We start from the raw sequence: 18,388 nt of genomic DNA, 5'->3' as shown, positions 1-18,388 counted from the left end.
GAATGGTTTATTTAGCATATGGAGTTAGCACATATGGTAAGGGACCATTCGAGGTTGAGTGGCTCGTTAACACCTCTGCAGTCATAGGACAAAAAGGGGGGGTTAGTGGGTTACAGATTGTTTTAATAAACCATATATCCAGTATCTTGGTTCACATTTAGTGTCTCAGAGAGTAATGAATTTAAGCTCCCAGGTTCGTCTTTTGAAAGCGTTGTGCAGGCTTCCTTCGAGGATGAGGACTGATCGATCACTCTATATCTGACCTATTTGTGAAAAGTGCACATCCCACAGGTGACAGGGTGTTTTTGTCTTACATCATTTTCCTTTGAGAGCGCAGTGGTTGTCTGATTTCACTCACACAGCTATTGGGGCATTTACTGCACTGAATGAAGTATACCTACGTGACAGACATGTATAGGACCCATGGCTCTTGAAAGGTGTGTTATGGGGGATGTTGATCACTGTAGCAGTGGAGCTATGTCTGCAAGTTTTCCATCTGTTGGTCTGGCAGAGTCTGGTACCACTTTTGAGTTGTTGTGTCCTGGTCTATGGGGCACTTGCTTCTGATGAGGAGCTTGGAGAGGCTGGGGGATTGTTTGAAGGCCAAAAGTGGGGGTTCAGAAGAGACATTGGATTTATGGCTTGTTACAACAATCTGTAACCCACTAATCCTCTCTTTTTGTCCTATGACAACAGAGTTGGAAAGGGGCCGCTCTACCTTGAATGGTCCCTTACAATATATGCTAACTACTATGCTAAACAATTTGTTCCACCTTGCATTTTGCTGTGATATTGGGAGCTCCTTTCCTAGACCTGAAGAAGAGCTCCGTGTGGCTCGAAAGCTTGTCTCTCTCACCAATAAACAGGCATAAGAAGATTAAGCACTTGCTTAGGGCCCTGAACAGCTCAAAGGGGCCCTCTATTTGCTTTTTTAGTATGCATTGTGGGGGCGGGGGGGGAACATTCCTTCTTAGGGCCCCCAATGGGTTAGCACTGCCACCCAAAGTTGGTCCAGTAAAAGATATTGTCTCACCCACCTTGTCTATCTCAGTATAATCCCTGCATTTTTTATTTTCATAGAATATCAGGGTTGGAAGGGACCTCAGGAGGTCATGTAGTCCAATCCCCTGCTCAAAGCAGGACCAATCCCCAGACAGATTTTTGCCCCAGATCCCTAAATGGCCCCCTCAAGGAGGCGGCTCACAACTCTAGGTTTAGCAGGCCAATGCTCAAATCACTGAGCTACCCCACCCTCGCCACACACACATTTTGAACCAAATGAACATGCAGCAGCTAGAAATATCAGTGAAACAATTGTTACTGCACCTGTTGTAGTTCACTGATTTCTTGGCGCAAATAGTCCTCCTTTCTCGCTGCTTGCTGCTCGGCTCGTTGTAGTGCCAGCCTCAGGTCTGCCACCTGTATCAGCGGGAAGCAGACAATTACTGTATTTCATTAACTCCTAACGAAGAATTAGTCTCCACTTGTCACTGCTACAGCCATGTGCATTTGCATCAGTGATGTTGTACGGGGGCTCCAGTTTAGGAGTTTTACAGGTCAGCTCTGCACACCCACACACACCATGTGCATAACAGTTTCACTAGTTTACCCACCCACTGACTAGTTATAAGTGTCCAGTTCAAGGAAGTAACATTTAGCATCACAATAAGAGAATGGCACAGACATGAACTATGGCTTACCACCAAAATTATAATCATAAATTTAGACAAGATAAACACATTTAAAATTACAACTTTAGACAAGTGGTTTAGTGCAATATGACTTTTCTCCTCCTATGTACTGTTAATTGAATTTATGACTTATCTGGTGTTCACACGATTTTCTATTTACTAGGTTACAAAACAGTCATGCTAGATTTCTTAAGTATTTTTTCCAAGCTGTTTTTGGCAACCAGTTTTTTGGTTTTTTTTGGAAGAACAGAGGAGAATTTTGACATCCAGCTTGCACAAAGCCTGGTTGCCTTCAACAGTGCACATCATCCACTAGCCCAAAGTACACTCTCAAATTAGAAAAGAAAGCTTTAATCCCCACGCTTAAAGCTCACCTGAATTGCTAAAGCTTCTTGCTGCTGGCGGGCTTCGTCTTGGGCCTTCTCCAGAGCTAATCCAAGTTCTTCCTTAGCTTTCATTTCACGACTTAATGCTGCTTCTTGTGCTTCACTATCCTTTGTAGCATTAGCTTTGTGAAGATCAGCAAGTTCCCTACAAACCAAAAATTAAAGGCACCGGAATTTTATATCATAAAATTCAAATTAAGTATTAAAACTACAGTGATCCTCACAGTTTATACCATGTCAGGATGACTTACCAAGTAATTTTTTACTACATATTATAAACATTTCTCAGGCACTACATACAGGAGTTTCTAAACATAAATTTCTTGATTTTTGCATGCAAGTATCTGCTTACTTGTATGCGCTATCAAGTGCTGCTTGAACACTTCGGTTCCGTTCTTCAAGCTCTTCCACGTCAATCTGAAGTCTGCTGAGATCTTTTTCTTGTCGCTCTACCACACTGTTCAGTTGTTTAATGTTCTCTCGATGCTGCTTTTCAATCTCCTCCTTGCCATCAAGCACCTATTAGAGTGAAAATGAATTAAAAGTCTACCAAAATAACTGAAAAACCCCTTCCAAATTTAAGATGGAGGATTTTATAAGTCTTCCTGGGTTAAATTTCATTAAAACCTGAAACCCCAGATTCAATTAAGACAACAACATTTTGCACTTGAATGGTTACAGCACACCTGTGAGTCAATACAGACATAGGCCTCTATAGTGACACTTATTTCTAGGTATGGGCATAGGCAACTCGTGGCAATCAAGTTCAGGGCCAAAAGAAAGCCCTGCTGAGCATTAACGTAAGTTTTAGTGAGAGTGAAATATCAAGAGCCCGAATAAGACTTACTAAGACCACTGAATAGTCTTTAAATTACCTTTGGTGACTGAAAGCCTAGAAGGTAAGATTCCTGGAATGGCGCTTTCACTAAAGTTGAAGAAAAAAGGGAGAGGTCTATGATGCTGGGATGCCTACTGAGATAAGGAAACTACCACCATGGGCGGCCTGTGAACCTCTGGCTGGGGGAGGCTATCCTCCAGCTCTGTCCCTTCTGCCAGAGGCTCCACCCTTTCCATGTACCTCAGAACCCAGAGCCCCCCAACCACCGTCATCAGTCCCCACCCCAGGCTGGCTACTGCTCGCAGCCTACCTCAGCCCTGGAGCGCCAGGAGGAAGACCACACGGTGGTGCCGCTGCTCCACCCCTGGAGCCAAGTGGCACCCAAAGCGGGACCCTAGGGGCAGAGTATGGGCGGGGCCATGTCTGACTGTTTCGGGAGGCTCAGCCTCCCCAATCCACCACCCAGGACTACCACCATTCATTAGGTGGCCACTGTGACACTGGCAGACCAGGTGCCAGCACATGCCAAGGCTCCCAGGTCTCAGCTGAACACTGATAAATACATAGTTGGAACCAGTCTGGCTCACCTGTGCATTAGTATTGTTAATATAAGTATTACAGTTATAAAAATGTGTTTTGTATTTAGACTTTATGAAATTCTCGTAAGTTGCTGCCTGCATTAATTTCACTTATAATACCTGTATAAGGTATTTACGTGTTTGCTCTGTAACAGTAAATTCCCAGACAGGACAAAAGCATTAACATGTGTGAAATACTAGCTTTGTCTACACTAGCACTTTTGTTGGTAAAACCTTTGATGGTTAGGGGCACAAGCACTGACTGTGTCTTTTTGGGGTGGGGGGGGGGAGGTTTTGCAGTCCCTTTCCCCAGGAGCTGTCGGGAAGGTTATCACAGATGCCACTTACACATTTTAATAGCTAGTGCCTGTAAATTAGCAAGCAGGCCTGCCGAACGGATAACCTTGCTGCTCAGTACATTCTAGTGGAAAGCGCTGGGGCTGCCAGTGGGTGCTGAGCACCCACCATTTTTTGACACATCAGTGCTCCAGCCTCTAAGCACCCGCGGAGTTGGTGCCTATGGTTAGGCGCATGTGGGGGGTGGGGGGGGAGAGGAACACCCCTCGACCAACGAAAGCACTGGTGTAGACAGCACCATGTCGAGAAGAGCGTCTTCCACTGACATAGCTACTGCTGCTTGGTGGGGGTGGTTTAATTATGCCAGCGGGAGAGCTCTCTCGCCAGCATATACAGAAGACCTTACAGCGGCACAACTGCAGCAATAAGGCTATGCCTGTAGTGTAGACATAGCCTTAGTCTCCAACAAAAGCCGGCCAATCCAACACCAGATGTACCATTGTGGAACATCAGAAGACAAAAGGTTTTGTGGATTTTTTCTCCCCACCCCATGAAGAGGGGTCATGGATCTGAATTCTTCCCAACAGCTGAATTTACAACTTGAAGCAGAAGGCAGAAAGCAATAAAAAGCCCTAAGAAGGTGAAACTGTATCTTTTATGCTGCTCGGACTCTGAAGAGCAAGGATTACTAAGCATAAGCAAAAGATCCTAAGTGCTTGGCTTGGGCTAGTCATAAAGGACATACAGAGCTTGCTTATTATATATGCTTCTATTACCATTTGAAATTTAAGACTAACCATTTGTGTGCATATATGTTTACCTGCTTTAACCTTGTAAATAACTTATTTCCTTTTCCTAGTTAATAAATCTTGAGATAGATTTCACATCAATCCTCTAATAAACTAAGGTGCAACTGAGGTGGGGTACGTGACTGGTCCTTTGGACTCAGAGTATTCTGAACATTCTTGTAATTCTTGATGTAAGGGACCATTGATCACTAAGGCAAGCTGACAAGATAGATCAGAGTACCCCAAGGGAATGTCTGTGACTCCATGATTACACTGCCTGAGGAGTTCATATTTTATACTTGGTTGATGAAATCTAAATATACAGCTCTCAGCCACTTTGGGGTTTGTGCCGTTTCCTGACAGTCAGCCCTGAGGTTGGTTATCATTCTATTGAGCCACTGCAGGAACACTTGACAGCAACATCGATGAAGAATTATAATAATACCAAAAACTTCTCTGGTTGCTCTAATATATCTCCACTCCAAGGTATGAGAATCAATAATGTCTGTAATGCATATGACGAACTAAAAAGAGCCCTTCACAGGACTACCATAAAGCTGGGTCTGGAAAGCTAAACTGGGAATTCCACATCTGATCACCAAGGTTAAACTAGCTACTGTTATGGCAGCCAAGAGGCTATTAAGCCTCTGAAAGCATGAAGTGACATTTGTGTCCTGAACTTTCACAGAAAATTGCAATAAAATAAACGAAGTCTGACCCTTGTAAGCCGGTATTTCAGATGGGCATTGTTCATTCAGGATAACATCTGCAACCACTGAGGTATTTCAACATCTCAACTAATGCAATAGTTAAACACTAATAAAAAATAATTATTTTAAGTAAAAGTTTTCTAGAAAGACATCCATAATTAACTGTATGAAAAAACCTAACTAAAGCTACATAAAGTTACCCCCAAAGGAAAACTGAGAAAGAGCGTAAACAATGAGGAACTACAGAATTAGAAACAAATGATGAAGAATAGTTAATGTGCTGAGCGAAAGCATCCAGAAACCACCTGCCCCAAACTACTGAGAATCAGAAGAGGGACCACAATCTCCAAACCACAACGAAGTACAAGGGAACAAAACCTATTATGAAACCTCTCAAAAAGACGATCTTGTACAGTCAGAGTTAAAGGAACCAATATCAGAATAAAGTGATTTACAGAATGTGACTGCAAATATATCTAACCTGTTTTAAATGCTGCAACTCCTCTTCTAACTCCTTAATCTTTTTGCTCTGTTTTGTATTAGTATTTTCATTTTCCTTCTCTTTCATTCTTAACTTCTTAATGATGTTGGAATTGTGTAACTGCTGTTTTGAAAGCTTTTCTCCTTTAAAAGAAAAAAAAGTGTATGAAGTTAAGTATTAATTAGCATGCCCTTCCATCATCCAATATAGTGCAAGATTTGTTTTCTCTAAGGTGTAACAGTATCACCAAGAAATATGATTTACATTGACTCCTCTATAGTGTTTAATTTCAAACATTAGAGCACTGTATAGCACCTATTGCCATAGTATCTACATGCTTACGCTGTGCTATATTAAGGATAATTAATGCAACTGCAGCATGGACTACATTATTTACTATAAAAAGACATTGGAATCAACATAAATCATCTATTATTCCAATATTAAGTTAATAGTGAATCAGTGCTAAAGCTGCTTATTTTCTTCTCTCCCAATCACTTCAACCTATAGTATTTTTACACTGATACCGACATGGCAGCCTTATAACATTTTCTATTGTCAGTGGATTCTGGCCATCTTAAATGTCTAGTCGTCATTTCTCCAATCCCATTAGAACAGGCATAGTGATGTCACGATGCCTGAAAACTTCCTTCGTAAGGCATGTCCACAGTACAAAATTATGCTGACCTAAGTTATGACAACATACAGTCACCACAGTAATTAAATTGCTTTTGCATGTCCACACTACACTCCCTCTGTCAGCGATGCGCATCCTCACCAGGAGCACTTGCAGCAATTTAACTGTCAGGGTGGGACAACTTCTGAAAGGCAGCAAGAGTCAATGTAAGCAATGCAGTGTCTACACTGACAATGTGTTGACCTAACTACATTTACATTGACTCTACCCCTCTTGCGGAAGTGGAGTTAAGTTGGTGTAGTGGGCAAGTTATATCGGCAGCAGCAACATTTTAGTGTAGACACTTAGCCTAGGTTTACACTAGCAGGGGAGGTCGACCTAAGATATGCAACTTCAGCTACGAATCTGCGTATCTTAGGTTGACTTACCTGGCCGTGAGGACAGCGGCAAGTCAACCGCTGCCGCTCTCCAGTCAACCCACTTCCGCCTCTCATAAGTTGGAGTTTCGGAGTCGACGTGGAGCGCAATCAGGGAATCGATTTTATCCAGTCTACACTAGACGCGATAAATCAATGCCTGATAGGTCAATCACTATCTGCCAATCTGGGAGTTGGGCACCGAACCTGCTTAGGTAATTTTGAGAAACCCGCTAAGCACCTATATGCATCTTTGGGCACCTAAATACCTCTGACAATCTGGCCAGTGCTGAATAATTGTTTCCTATCACTTCACTATCTACAGTTAATACTTGTTTGTTCAATAAATCAGTTTTAAATTCAAAACATGTTTTGATGAACTTGTTTTTCCTTCTTATGCACCCAGCACAGTAAGGTAATTTCATTTACTCAATAAAAACAGTTTTAAAACAGTGTTTATTATTCATTTAATTGAATTTCAATTTCAATCCAAATGCAGCCTGACATAAATCTCAAGTAAAAAAATCACCTAGTAAAGAAGAAATGCATCAGTCACCATTTTCTAACAATAAAAAAATGTAAAAAGTAAGAATCTAAACAAACATGTGTTAAGCTATATAACTGCTTAAATAAATGTGTATAGACGGATCCTCCTGGCTTCACCAGATTTAGTGAAAAGGCTGCATCTGGTTTCAATTCAACAAGTTTTAATAGTTGCACCAACTAACGAGAATTAAACTTTAATAAAAACTAAAAAGTACAAATGCAAAACAATATTTAAATCAATTATTTAAATCCAGGTTTCCTGCTTACTGATTTAAATCATGATTAAATTTTGTGATTTAAACCACTAATCTAAATCAATCTACACTGGCAGGTGGGGACAGGTGAGTAACTACAACCATGCTGCCAGCAGCAGCAAGAGGCGGTTCCTGGCAGAAGGCCAGGAACTCTTCAGGAGAAAGCATTTCACCAGCACTGCAAATGGCTCTTTACAAGCAGCTCCATTCAGCTCTCAGCCTACCTTGTGTGTGTCTTGCCCTAAGTCACTAAAAATGGCTTCTTTGGACCCCATTGAGGGCTGTGAAAGACTGACAGTGAACCTGACAGAGACCAACACACATTCAAGCAAAAGGTACTAGATATTTTTCTTGAACATTGTTTCAGGAGATCTGGAAGATAGAGAATTTGACATCTGCTGTGAAAAACCTTATTTTCCTAATGTAGATGAATGCGTCCTGTGCTGCTGATCTAAGTTTGTCTGTGACAGAGCAAAATATTTACGGTATCTACCTGTACAAGGCTTCTATACTCAGAGTTCCCCGTCAAATCAGAAAGTGGAGACAAGGGACGGAAATTCCCATGTTCTTCCATCAAATTCTTCCACTATACCCACATTTTGATGTTTAAAAAAGTATGGATAGGAGTGAGACTCATTGCTTAAACATTTTCCACATGTAGAAGATACGTGAAATAACATGACATTTTCATGCAAGATCTAAAATAAGACAAAACGCATTAAAGGACACTTAAAATATCTTTACTATAACATGTTTACCAACTTTACCTTCTTGCATTAGTCCTTTGATTTGTTCATCCTTCTCCTTCAATAGTTCAGCTGTTTCATTACAATTTAGTCTAATTGCCAATTCTTCTTTAACATTCTTTACTTCCTAAAAAGGAGGAAATATTCTTAATATTATTTATAAATAATGTTAGCCTTTTTTAAAAATACATATATTAAGTTACATGGAGCTTTTATCCACTGGAAAAATGGATACGGCCCCAAATATAGCATAGTTTCTCAGATTCCTAAAAAGACTTTAGACCAGTGGTTTTCAACCTTTTTTCATTTGCAAACCCCTAAAAAAATCGTGAATGGAAGTGCAGACCCTTTTGGAAATCTCAGACAGTTTGCAGACTCCCAAGGGTCCGCGGACCTTAGATTGAAAATGACTGCTTTAGACTTTGTATTTTAGAATAAACCAGCAGTTAAAAGAATGAAAACAAATTGTTCTGCAAGAACTAGGCAATAACTGTATGAACACAAAGATGTAGAAGGTGATAACTAGCCTTAAGTGTATATTTTTTAAGTTCACTGACACCCCTATTATTTTTCGGGAGTGGAGTTCTATAGCCTGTATTAAGCAGGAGGTTAGACCAGACGATCATAGTGGTCCCTTCTGGACTTGGAATCTATGAATACTGCTATTTTCTCTTTTCAACCAGAATTTTATTTTGGCTTTACCTCATCCTATTTTAAACCTTTATGATGTAGCAAAAGAAACCCAGAACTATTTAATTCATGCAAGTGAATATCAGATAACATGGGATTCTACTTCCTCCTAAAGAGAGGTAAAGCCCCAACTGCTCCAACACACATTTAGAGGGGCATTGACAAAACAACGTGTTTTACAATAAAGCATTTTTTTAAATCTGACATTTTTAAGAATACTTTTTAATTATGCTGTTTAATTTACTTTTTGCAGAATGACTATGAACACACCACGCTAAGCAAAATGCTTTAGTGTTTGAGCCGTGAGTGTTTAAATCCCAAAACCCTTTTCTTTTTTATAAAATCATGAAAATATCTATCAGATCTTGTGGAGCCCCGTCCCCACAAAAACCCCAAAACCTTTGTATTGATATCTAAGTTACTTCATAGTGGCTCCTGTAAATGTCATGTTTTCCTAAACTCAATTTTTATGGATTTGCTCCCCAGGGAAGCTGAGACTATTTAGAGTTATAAATACTAATTCAGCTAGGAAGCTGATTACCTTTTTAGCTGCATCCCTCTCTTTGCATGCTAGCTGGACCTTCTTTTCAGCATCTGCTATTCGCTGAGTAAACTCCTCTTTAAGAGATGAAATGCTACTGCTCTCTTCTTTCACTCTAAACATTTCACTAGATTTAAGACATTTTAGAATAATCCAGTGGTTATGTTGACATTTCAAACTGCATTCAACAAGCTCTTATAATAAACTTTAACTAGCAAGACACAAAACACTGACACTCAGAGACACAGGTATTTAGAAGATCTTCACTGATTTAGTTAAGTAGTGTAACATAAGGTTGACCTTACAATGTCATCTAAAACATATTATTCACTAATCAAGCTCTGCTAACAAATGGGTAAACATACAGCATCAGTACAACAAGAAGAGTTACACTATGTAAAAGACAACTGATAGTTTATTAAGTTATTTAACAAAAAATCATGACTACTTCACACTAATATCAGGTTGATTTCACAAATAAACAGTTTTAACACTAACAAAAAATATTTATTTTATTGTATCACACACCTATGCAGCCCCCATTTTTGTTGCAATATAAGTCACAATTTAGCACTTATAAGCAGAACCCTTACATTCAGAACTGTTGCTATTTTGATACGTACTCTTTCAGGTTATCGTAAGCTTCTTCCAGGCTTGCCTTCTCTTTACTAACACTTAATAACTGTGTTTCCCTCTTCTCCAGCTTCTCAGTCAACAAATCAATCATCTGAATAAAATTTTAGACAAGATGATCAAAAACAGTTAAATGATGGAAACAGCATGTTTTTTTCTTTAGCTGGGTTTTGAGGTTGGAATTCTTTTGGTACTTTTAGGAACTTTTATTTTAAAGTCAATGAAGAATAGCAAGCCTCATGGTAAGCTTTTACATCTAATTATACCAGAGACAGAATCTGGACCTTCTTAATCTATTTAGTTTTCTAAACTTTTAACAAAGGGAATTCCTGACTCAGCCAAAGTTCCCATCAAATTCAACAGTAGTTCAATGATAGTTCTGTCTGAGTAAAGAGTGCTAAATAGGGCCCTGAGTCTCCACTATTTTTTATCTGTTTATTTTGTCAGATATATTTGCAGATGACAGAGCTTACAATTGTGGCATCTGACAACTTAATTTTGAATCTTTTTCATGTTTCTAAGAGATAAAGATGTTATGTAAGTGCAAGAGTAATTGCTTCCAAAATGCTCCATTTGTAACAGCTGTTTTAAGTTTTCACAATAGGGAGCAGACGTTTCATTTTACAACTATTGGCCATAAGTACTAAACAGAAACTCAAGACATTCATCAGCAGGAAGTTAAGCACACAAGAAAAACAAGGCTCTATACTTTCTAGATTTTTAATAAATAAATGTGCATGATTAGGAACTCCTTTATACTTCTCATTCCACTGTTCTGTGGCACTTTATCACAGAAAAGGCATGATAAAATACAAATGGAGTCTACAAATTACATGTAACAAATATATGTCAAGTCAAATCGCCAATAACAGGTAAAGTATGTGCATCAAACATGTACCACAATCTAATCAGGGCAAATGTAACTGAAAAATCTGCTATATTTCATGAACAATAACAGATTTCTAAACCAAAAAAAGTCTTCTCTATTCAATTTTATACAATTATCTAATTAAACATAATTATGTACCAGCCCATGACTCTATACTTTTCTGCAACATTTACATCATAATTCTGTACAATTTAACAGACATTAAAAAGGAACACGCTTATTAATTTTCTTTCAAAAGTGGATTAACTAAAGGTGTTTCATAAACTCAGACACACTCTTTTCCCATTGCTATTATTAATAGTAATATTACTGCTATGCTTACAGGCCCAAACCAAGATTGGGGCCCAGCTGTGCTAGGCACTGCAGAAACAGATTAACCAGGACAAGCTGGCAATTTAAAACAGACAAAGGCCGGGAGGGGAAAGAGGCACAAAGAAGGAAAGTGCCTTGCATAAGGTCACACAGCAGGTCAGTGGCCCAACTGAGAATAGAACCCAAATCTCTGAAGTTCCAGTCCAGTACCCTATCTACATTGCTCCTTTTTGTACAGTTAAGTTAGCTATCCAATTTATACTTATTTTAGTCAATACTCACTAACCCATTTCTCTTCTTGGCCTTAAAAACCTAGTTTACCTAGTCTTCCTAAAGTATCTGCTAGTGACAAAAACTAGGTCATTTGAATCTTTTGGGTGTAACGTCTCTAGGACAGGCAGTGGCATTGGAACATTTTTTTTTATGGGGGGGTGAAAGTCAGCACAAAACTGTTGCCAAACTTTTTACCTGTTCCCCCCACCCACTAGAGCTGGGGTCAGGAGCAAGGCTGTGCCTTTGGGAGGGGAGGAATATGGACAGGAATAAGGGAGCAGAGCCTGGGGCCACAACTTGGGGTGGATGTGGAGCGCTGGGAACTCAGATGCGGGGCTGGGAGCGGAGTTCTATGTAACATCTGGGGGTGCTTCAGCACCCCCACAGTTCCCCTGCCTATGAGGAGAAGTCTTTACAACTGAAATAATGCTGATGTATTGTGTAAATTAAGCTACTGTATAATACCGAAAAAATGTTTTCAGCATGATTTCTGGTTAATCAAAGTTGTTTCCCATTTCTGAAAACAAGTTAACACTAAATCTATATATTACAAAGCCAAATGTATACAAGCCTAATAAAGTGTTAAAAATATTTTCAAGCTCATTCTACATGTAATCAGTTTTACACAGCTTGCATATCTGTATCTGCAAATTGTTTGACTACTGTTGAATTGTTAATGGTTACTGATAATTCCTGATAATTTTACATCACAAAATTTCAAGGGGCTCCTTTCACTGTTTCTCTCATAATCAGTCAACTTCACAACAAAACAGCTAGAAGTATGTACACTTGACAAAAATACTTATTGACGGCTTGTCTACACATACAGCACTACAGCGGTACAGCTGCACTGTAGCACTTTAGTGATGCTGCTACTATGACAACAGGAGAGCTTTTCCTATTAGCTATCAGAGGGGTAGCCGTGTTAGTCTGGATCTGTGAAAGCAGCAGAGAATCCTATTAGCTTCCTATTAGCATAACTAGTCCCACCTCCCTGAGAGGTGGTAGCTATATTAGTGGGAGAAGCTCTCCCATCAATATAGCACAAGGGACTAGAGGTCAGTATAACTATGTTGCTTAGGGCTCTAGATTTTTCACATCCCTGAGTGACATAGTTATACTGTAAAAGCAGCAGAGAGTCCTGTGGCACCTTATAGACTAACAGACGTTTTGGGGCATGAGCTTTCGTGGGTGAATATCCACTTCGTCGGATGCATGTAGATGTATCCAACAAAGTAGGTATTCACCCACAAAAGCTCATGCTCCAAAACATCTGTTAGTCTATAAGGTGCCACAGGATTCTGCTGCTTTTACAAATCCAGACTAACACGGCTACCCCTCTGGTAGTTATACTGATCTAAGTCTGTAGTGTGTATACCTAGTCTGAGCCAGATTCCTGCTAGTAGGCCTCAAGACAATGCACTGAAAATAGCAGTATGGATGCTGTGGCTCAGGCTCTCAAGCCTAAGGGACAGATGGGTTTGAGACTCCAAGCCGCAATGTCCAGACTATTGTTTTTAGCATGCTAGCTCAAGCCCCACTAGCAGGAATGTCTACCTAGGCTGGGAGGCTCACTCCCAGCTGCAGTGTAGACATACTCATTAAGGCCCCAGTCTTGCAGTCAGGTCCACACAGACTGATGCTTGCACCCATGCAGAGCTCTAATGATTTCACTGGGCTTCTGAACAGATGAAGCCTTACATTGCAGGATCAAAGAACTTTCCATTAGTACAGAATGATGCAGTATGAACTTATTTGGTCAAGGTATAAGTCACTGCCTAGGAGTCAAGATCAATGCAGCTTCACTCACTTATAACTGGGATGAATTCAGCCCACAGAATGCATGTTGTGTGTTTACATAACATATTCTATAGTTACCTTGCAAAGCTCTTCCTTTTCACAATTCACTTTTGGCAACTTTTCAGCACCTTGCTGCTGCATTACCACATCCTCTTTAGCCATTTGTCCTTCATCTGTTTGTACAGCAGCAACCAAAACATCTGGTTGCTCAGAGTTAACAGGGGTCGCACTTCTCCCACTTTCCTCCATTTCAGTTTCCTCTGCGTGTACAAGTGTCTCATTCAATTCTTTATTTTTCATGAGGTCAACCATCTCAGTCTTCGGTGTTAAAGAGCTGATTGTGAGAGATGCTGACGCACAACCTCTGCCTGATAATTCATCATCTGAATTGATTTCACTTACACTTCGGCTGTCTAACGACTGCACACTAAACGAATCTATTCTTTCAAAAGCATCAGAGGAGCTGCAACTCTCAGTCAGTTTCTGAAAGTCATCTAAGCGATTATACTCAGCACAGGCAGATGTTGATAAGAGCTGAAAGGAAGTTTGCATCAGATGAAGACTGGATTTTGAATCTGTAGCCTCTTGTCTTGAACTTACCGAGCTCTCACTTATTACACTTTCATGGTCCAAAACTTCAATATCACTAGTTGTGGACGTCCCCGAGGAGAAAGTGCTAACAGGAGGTGAAGGTGTGTTGCTTTGTCTGTCCTCATTTTTTTGTTCCTTACTTTCCAAACCCATGTCCTTTGTCTCTGCAGTAAGAGATTGTGCAGGGCTGTCAGGAGCACTTCCTGATCCATCATTTCCTGCATTAGATTTCACATCAACAACAACTTCAGGTACTTTGAGTTCTGGAGTGGCCACCTTATCAATAGTGCCTTTGTTTGTATTCTCTTCATGTTTAGCATCAGTTTCAAGTACAGAACTTTCTTCTAGTTTTTCCTGGGGAACAGCAAGGTTTTTCAAGTCCACTTGCACAGATGCAGAAGAATCTTTTGCTTCTGTCTCAGTTTCTACTAGCGTTTCTGGATGACTGCTGCAAAGAGATTCCTTTAAAGTGCTTTTCACTCCTTCTTTGGGTCGTTGTGATTTGGTTGGAGGTTTAGACACCACTGGATTCTGCTGTAGACTCTGAATATCTGGTGGAGAGAGAAAGGCACTGAAGAAATTCTCAGATTCATCCACCACTGTCCTCCTAACTGGTTTGGTGATTGCTGCTGGTGAGGATATTGGCTGACTTTGAGGCTCTATATTTGAGTTTAATCCCCAAGTAGAAGTATCCCATCCGCCACTTGAAAGGGAATTTGTTCCTAAAACAAGAAGTAAAGAATCAGCCATATGAAAAGCATCTAAAATATAAAAAAGTTACGGTTTTGCAGTACTGGCATTGTGACATGCAACAATACAGAAAATGAACAAAGAAAGTTATATGATGTTGAACATACAGCATGAAAGAAGATATAGAAAGCTATAGTACCTTTTGTTATTATTGCAACCTTACATTTTACAAGTAATTGTCAAAGTTTAAAGGAGCCATAATGATTCAATGTACAGAAGGAACTCCAGAAAGGTAGAGCAACACGGATGAAAATGACTTTTTTTCTTCCCAGCAACTGTAGAACATCAGTGGGGGATAGAAAGGCAGACAAGAGTTATACCAAGATCTGAGAAGCAGCTGAAAAAGGTGGCTATGAGTATTACAGAGAGAGTGAAATAGGCCCATACAGAGTTTTGAAAATCATAAAGGACAATTTCTAAGATGGAAAGGAAACCAGTGAAGGGGAGAGTGGACAGGGAATATAACTGGCTTACTGTAGTGAGAGTAGGCAAGTCCCAGTGATCTGGACATGCAGAAGTTTAGAGCATTAGGCAGATCAGAAAAGAACAAATTGCAGTTATTGGGGTTTTAAAAAAAATTAACTGCCATTGACAAGTGGAAAACCAATCCTAACAACTGAGACAGTCTCAGCTTTCAATTTTTGAAGAATTTAGGACTAAAAGGTTCTGGCCGTTATGGCTGTGACAATAAACTTCCAGAACACAAACCAGTGGAACAAACTTTTTGAGGCAGCTGACAAAACTCCAGTGCCTTGGGGGCTGTTCCTAACCTTCTCAGACAGGGTAAAACCAAGAAATTCCTTGGTTTTCACAGTTGCTATGCCCAGCCTTGTCGAGCAACAGTAAAACTAACAACAATCCAATTAGCTTCACTCTGCTCCTCAGTGCTGTCCCACAGCAGCAAACAGGGTACTGCAACTGTTTGCCTTGGACTCCAGTAGCACCTCTCCCAGCCTCATCTCTCATATTAACCTCTGGACGGTTTTGTTCTCTGGCTAGTTGGGTAGGATGTGAAGAATTTCATTGTCAAATTTTACTAGTTTTGTATATGCAGTAACTGACAGGACAATATGGAACAGAAAACATTTGGGGTTCAAGAATAATTTCCAGGATACTTTCCACATGTAGTCAAAGCACTGGGTATCTCACTACTTATTTCAGACTTATGTAAAAAGAGATTTGTCCCAACAAATACTTAGTTATGGTATACAATAGTAAACTAATATGAAATCTGTAAGTTATAACACTCAATATCAATTGTTGCACTACTACATTATTGACTACATCATACTTTGTAACATCAACACTTGAAGTTTGGGTAAGACACTAATGGCTTCATTGCCAAAAGTACTGAGCACTAAAAACTTTTACTGCCTTTCATGTGAAATGCATGTGATTCAGAACATCTGAAAGTCTGGCAACAGTTTGACAACACATATGCTTATTTTTAAAAAAATAAGCTGAAATCACTAAAATATGGTTTTATCTGGTCCACACGGAGTTTGCTCATGACCTCTGAATTACCTCTAGTGATGTCCTTATGAATTTCATATTGTTATCACAAAAAACTTAAATACAATTGACGTTTTAAAATGATTTGCTATAGTACTAAAAGAAGCAGGGATTGAGTTTTGTGTAACCATTGTTCACACAAAACCCTCACTATTTAACTTATATGACATTGAAGCCATCTGACAGGTGGATACTAGAAATGTTTATATATTAAACTTTGTTTATACTTCACTATCACCCTGGAAAATGTTCTCTAACTGTCTTTTATTAGAGATTCAAGTTTACTCTGCCTGGTAAACATACTGTTCTCCATTTTACTGTTATATTATGCTCAAGATATACACAACATTTGCATTAAGGACATTGATTGGCTACCATTACAGCTTCCTGAGTCTCTTCATCCTGCAGCCCTAATTTTAAAATAGTGTCCCATATCAGGACTTGTTCACCTTGAACGTACAGCCTAGAAAGAAATTCAATACTGTAATTTAAGATGAATTTTTCTTTCAAGTTCTGTATTAATGCTGTGCCTTATATAAATAACAGACATCACCTCATCATATTTAGACTATCACAAACTTTCTAGAATCTAATTTGTTTAACAAACATTTGCATGCAGGAAGTTGCAGTAGTTTATTCTGCCATAACTTCCGCATGAAACTCCACTGAATTTCTATGAACTTGGAGAGGGATTAATGCAGCAGACACTGATAATACAGGAAGAGATGCCTGTATCAGAATTAGCCAAAGGAGTGGTGGAAAAATCATATTACTTAGACATTTCTCTCTTCACATCAGTCATCCTCATTGAGCAACAATGAATTAAAAAGTTTCTTGAGTAGATGAATTAAAAGTTTATCCTCAAGGCATAAGCATATTAACATTATTCAAAACTGGGAGTACTACTGTCAGTCATCAAGTGGAGCAGAGGAAAAAGGACTAATATTAGTTCCAGCAATTCCTCATTTTACACCTTTGGGGAAAGCACTAGGCTTCTTTGTGACTCATTTTCCTTCACCCGTAATATGGTAAACATATTAGGAAACGTAAGTAATTGTTTGCAAAGAGCTCTGAATACCTTCAATGGAGCTATATAATTGTAAAGTGTTAAAAAAAATACAGAATAAGTTGTGGAAGAGGCAGAAAAAACCTTGTTTTCAAGGTAGCCACCTCAGCACCTCCACAATAAATATGACATCAGATTAGGGTGACCAGATGTCCCGATTTTATAGGGACAGTTCCAATTTTGGGGTCTTTTTCTTATATAGGCTTCTATTATCCCCCACCCCCTGTCCCGATTTTTTCACACTTGCTGTCTGGTCACCCTACAGCAGAAGGTTCTGCCAGAGGGTCACATTCTGTCCTCCGTGTGATACACGGTGAGGGGCGCGGCACAGCGGGGGAGGGGGGACCCCAGGGCGCAGCCCACACGCCCCGGTGAGGGGCGCGGCACAGCGGGGGAGGGGGGACCCCAGGGCGCAGCCCACACGCCCCGGTGAGGGGCGCGGCCGCTCGCACACCTACCGTCGCCGTGCTCGGGGGTGACGGCCTCGGCCCAGGGGCTCTCCTCGGCCTGGATGTCCAGCACCCTGTCGATGGATTTCTGGGCCTGCGACAGCGCCTGCTTGGCGAAGCTCGAGAGCTGGGAGGCGTTGAACCAGCTCATCCCCCCGCCCGGCTTGGGCCCGGGGACTCCGCGGCCAGGCGGGGAACGTAACGCGCGGGTCCCTGGATCCGCGGGCGGGCGGGCTCGGGCCGCAGCAGCCACGGGCGTAAGGCCCGCACCACCACCCCGGGCCCGAGGGAGGGCTCCACACATGCGCACGTGACACGCGTCCACGTCGCACACTCGTCAGCCAACCCAGCGCAGGCTCATTCGGCGCGTCAACCCGCGGGTGGTCATGTGACTGCTAATCTTTCCGCCGCCATAGTTACCGCGGCACAACACAGCTACCTCGCACAACTTCCGCCTCGGTAGGTGTCATGGCGGACAGACGGTCGTGGCCTCGCTGTCACGCGAGACATCCCC

The 18,388-nt window shown here is 40.7% G+C and overlaps 1 protein-coding gene across 2 annotated transcripts in view; it reads right to left on the bottom strand.

Moving 5' to 3' along the window:
- TMF1 (TATA element modulatory factor 1) overlaps positions 1-18,167 on the bottom strand; it is a 31,811-nt gene extending 13,644 nt beyond the window's left edge. For both annotated transcript variants that reach the window (XM_032772859.2, XM_075073236.1), the window contains exons 1-9: positions 17,884-18,167; positions 13,585-14,819; positions 10,223-10,326; positions 9,600-9,726; positions 8,390-8,495; positions 5,770-5,912; positions 2,430-2,596; positions 2,066-2,222; positions 1,327-1,419 (exon numbers count right to left, since the gene is read on the bottom strand). In XM_032772859.2, the coding sequence (XP_032628750.1) occupies positions 1,327-1,419; positions 2,066-2,222; positions 2,430-2,596; positions 5,770-5,912; positions 8,390-8,495; positions 9,600-9,726; positions 10,223-10,326; positions 13,585-14,819; positions 17,884-18,025 (2,274 nt within the window). In that variant the 5' untranslated portion in view covers positions 18,026-18,167. The remainder of the gene's footprint in view (positions 1-1,326; positions 1,420-2,065; positions 2,223-2,429; positions 2,597-5,769; positions 5,913-8,389; positions 8,496-9,599; positions 9,727-10,222; positions 10,327-13,584; positions 14,820-17,883) is intronic.
- Positions 18,168-18,388: the final 221 nt, after the last annotated feature.

This window comes from Chelonoidis abingdonii, chromosome 17, assembly GCF_003597395.2.
Source record: "Chelonoidis abingdonii isolate Lonesome George chromosome 17, CheloAbing_2.0, whole genome shotgun sequence".
In the NCBI taxonomy this organism is placed as follows: Eukaryota; Metazoa; Chordata; order Testudines; family Testudinidae; genus Chelonoidis; species Chelonoidis abingdonii.
Note: the sequence above shows the minus strand (reverse complement) of the source record. Positions and strands in the feature narration are given on the sequence as shown.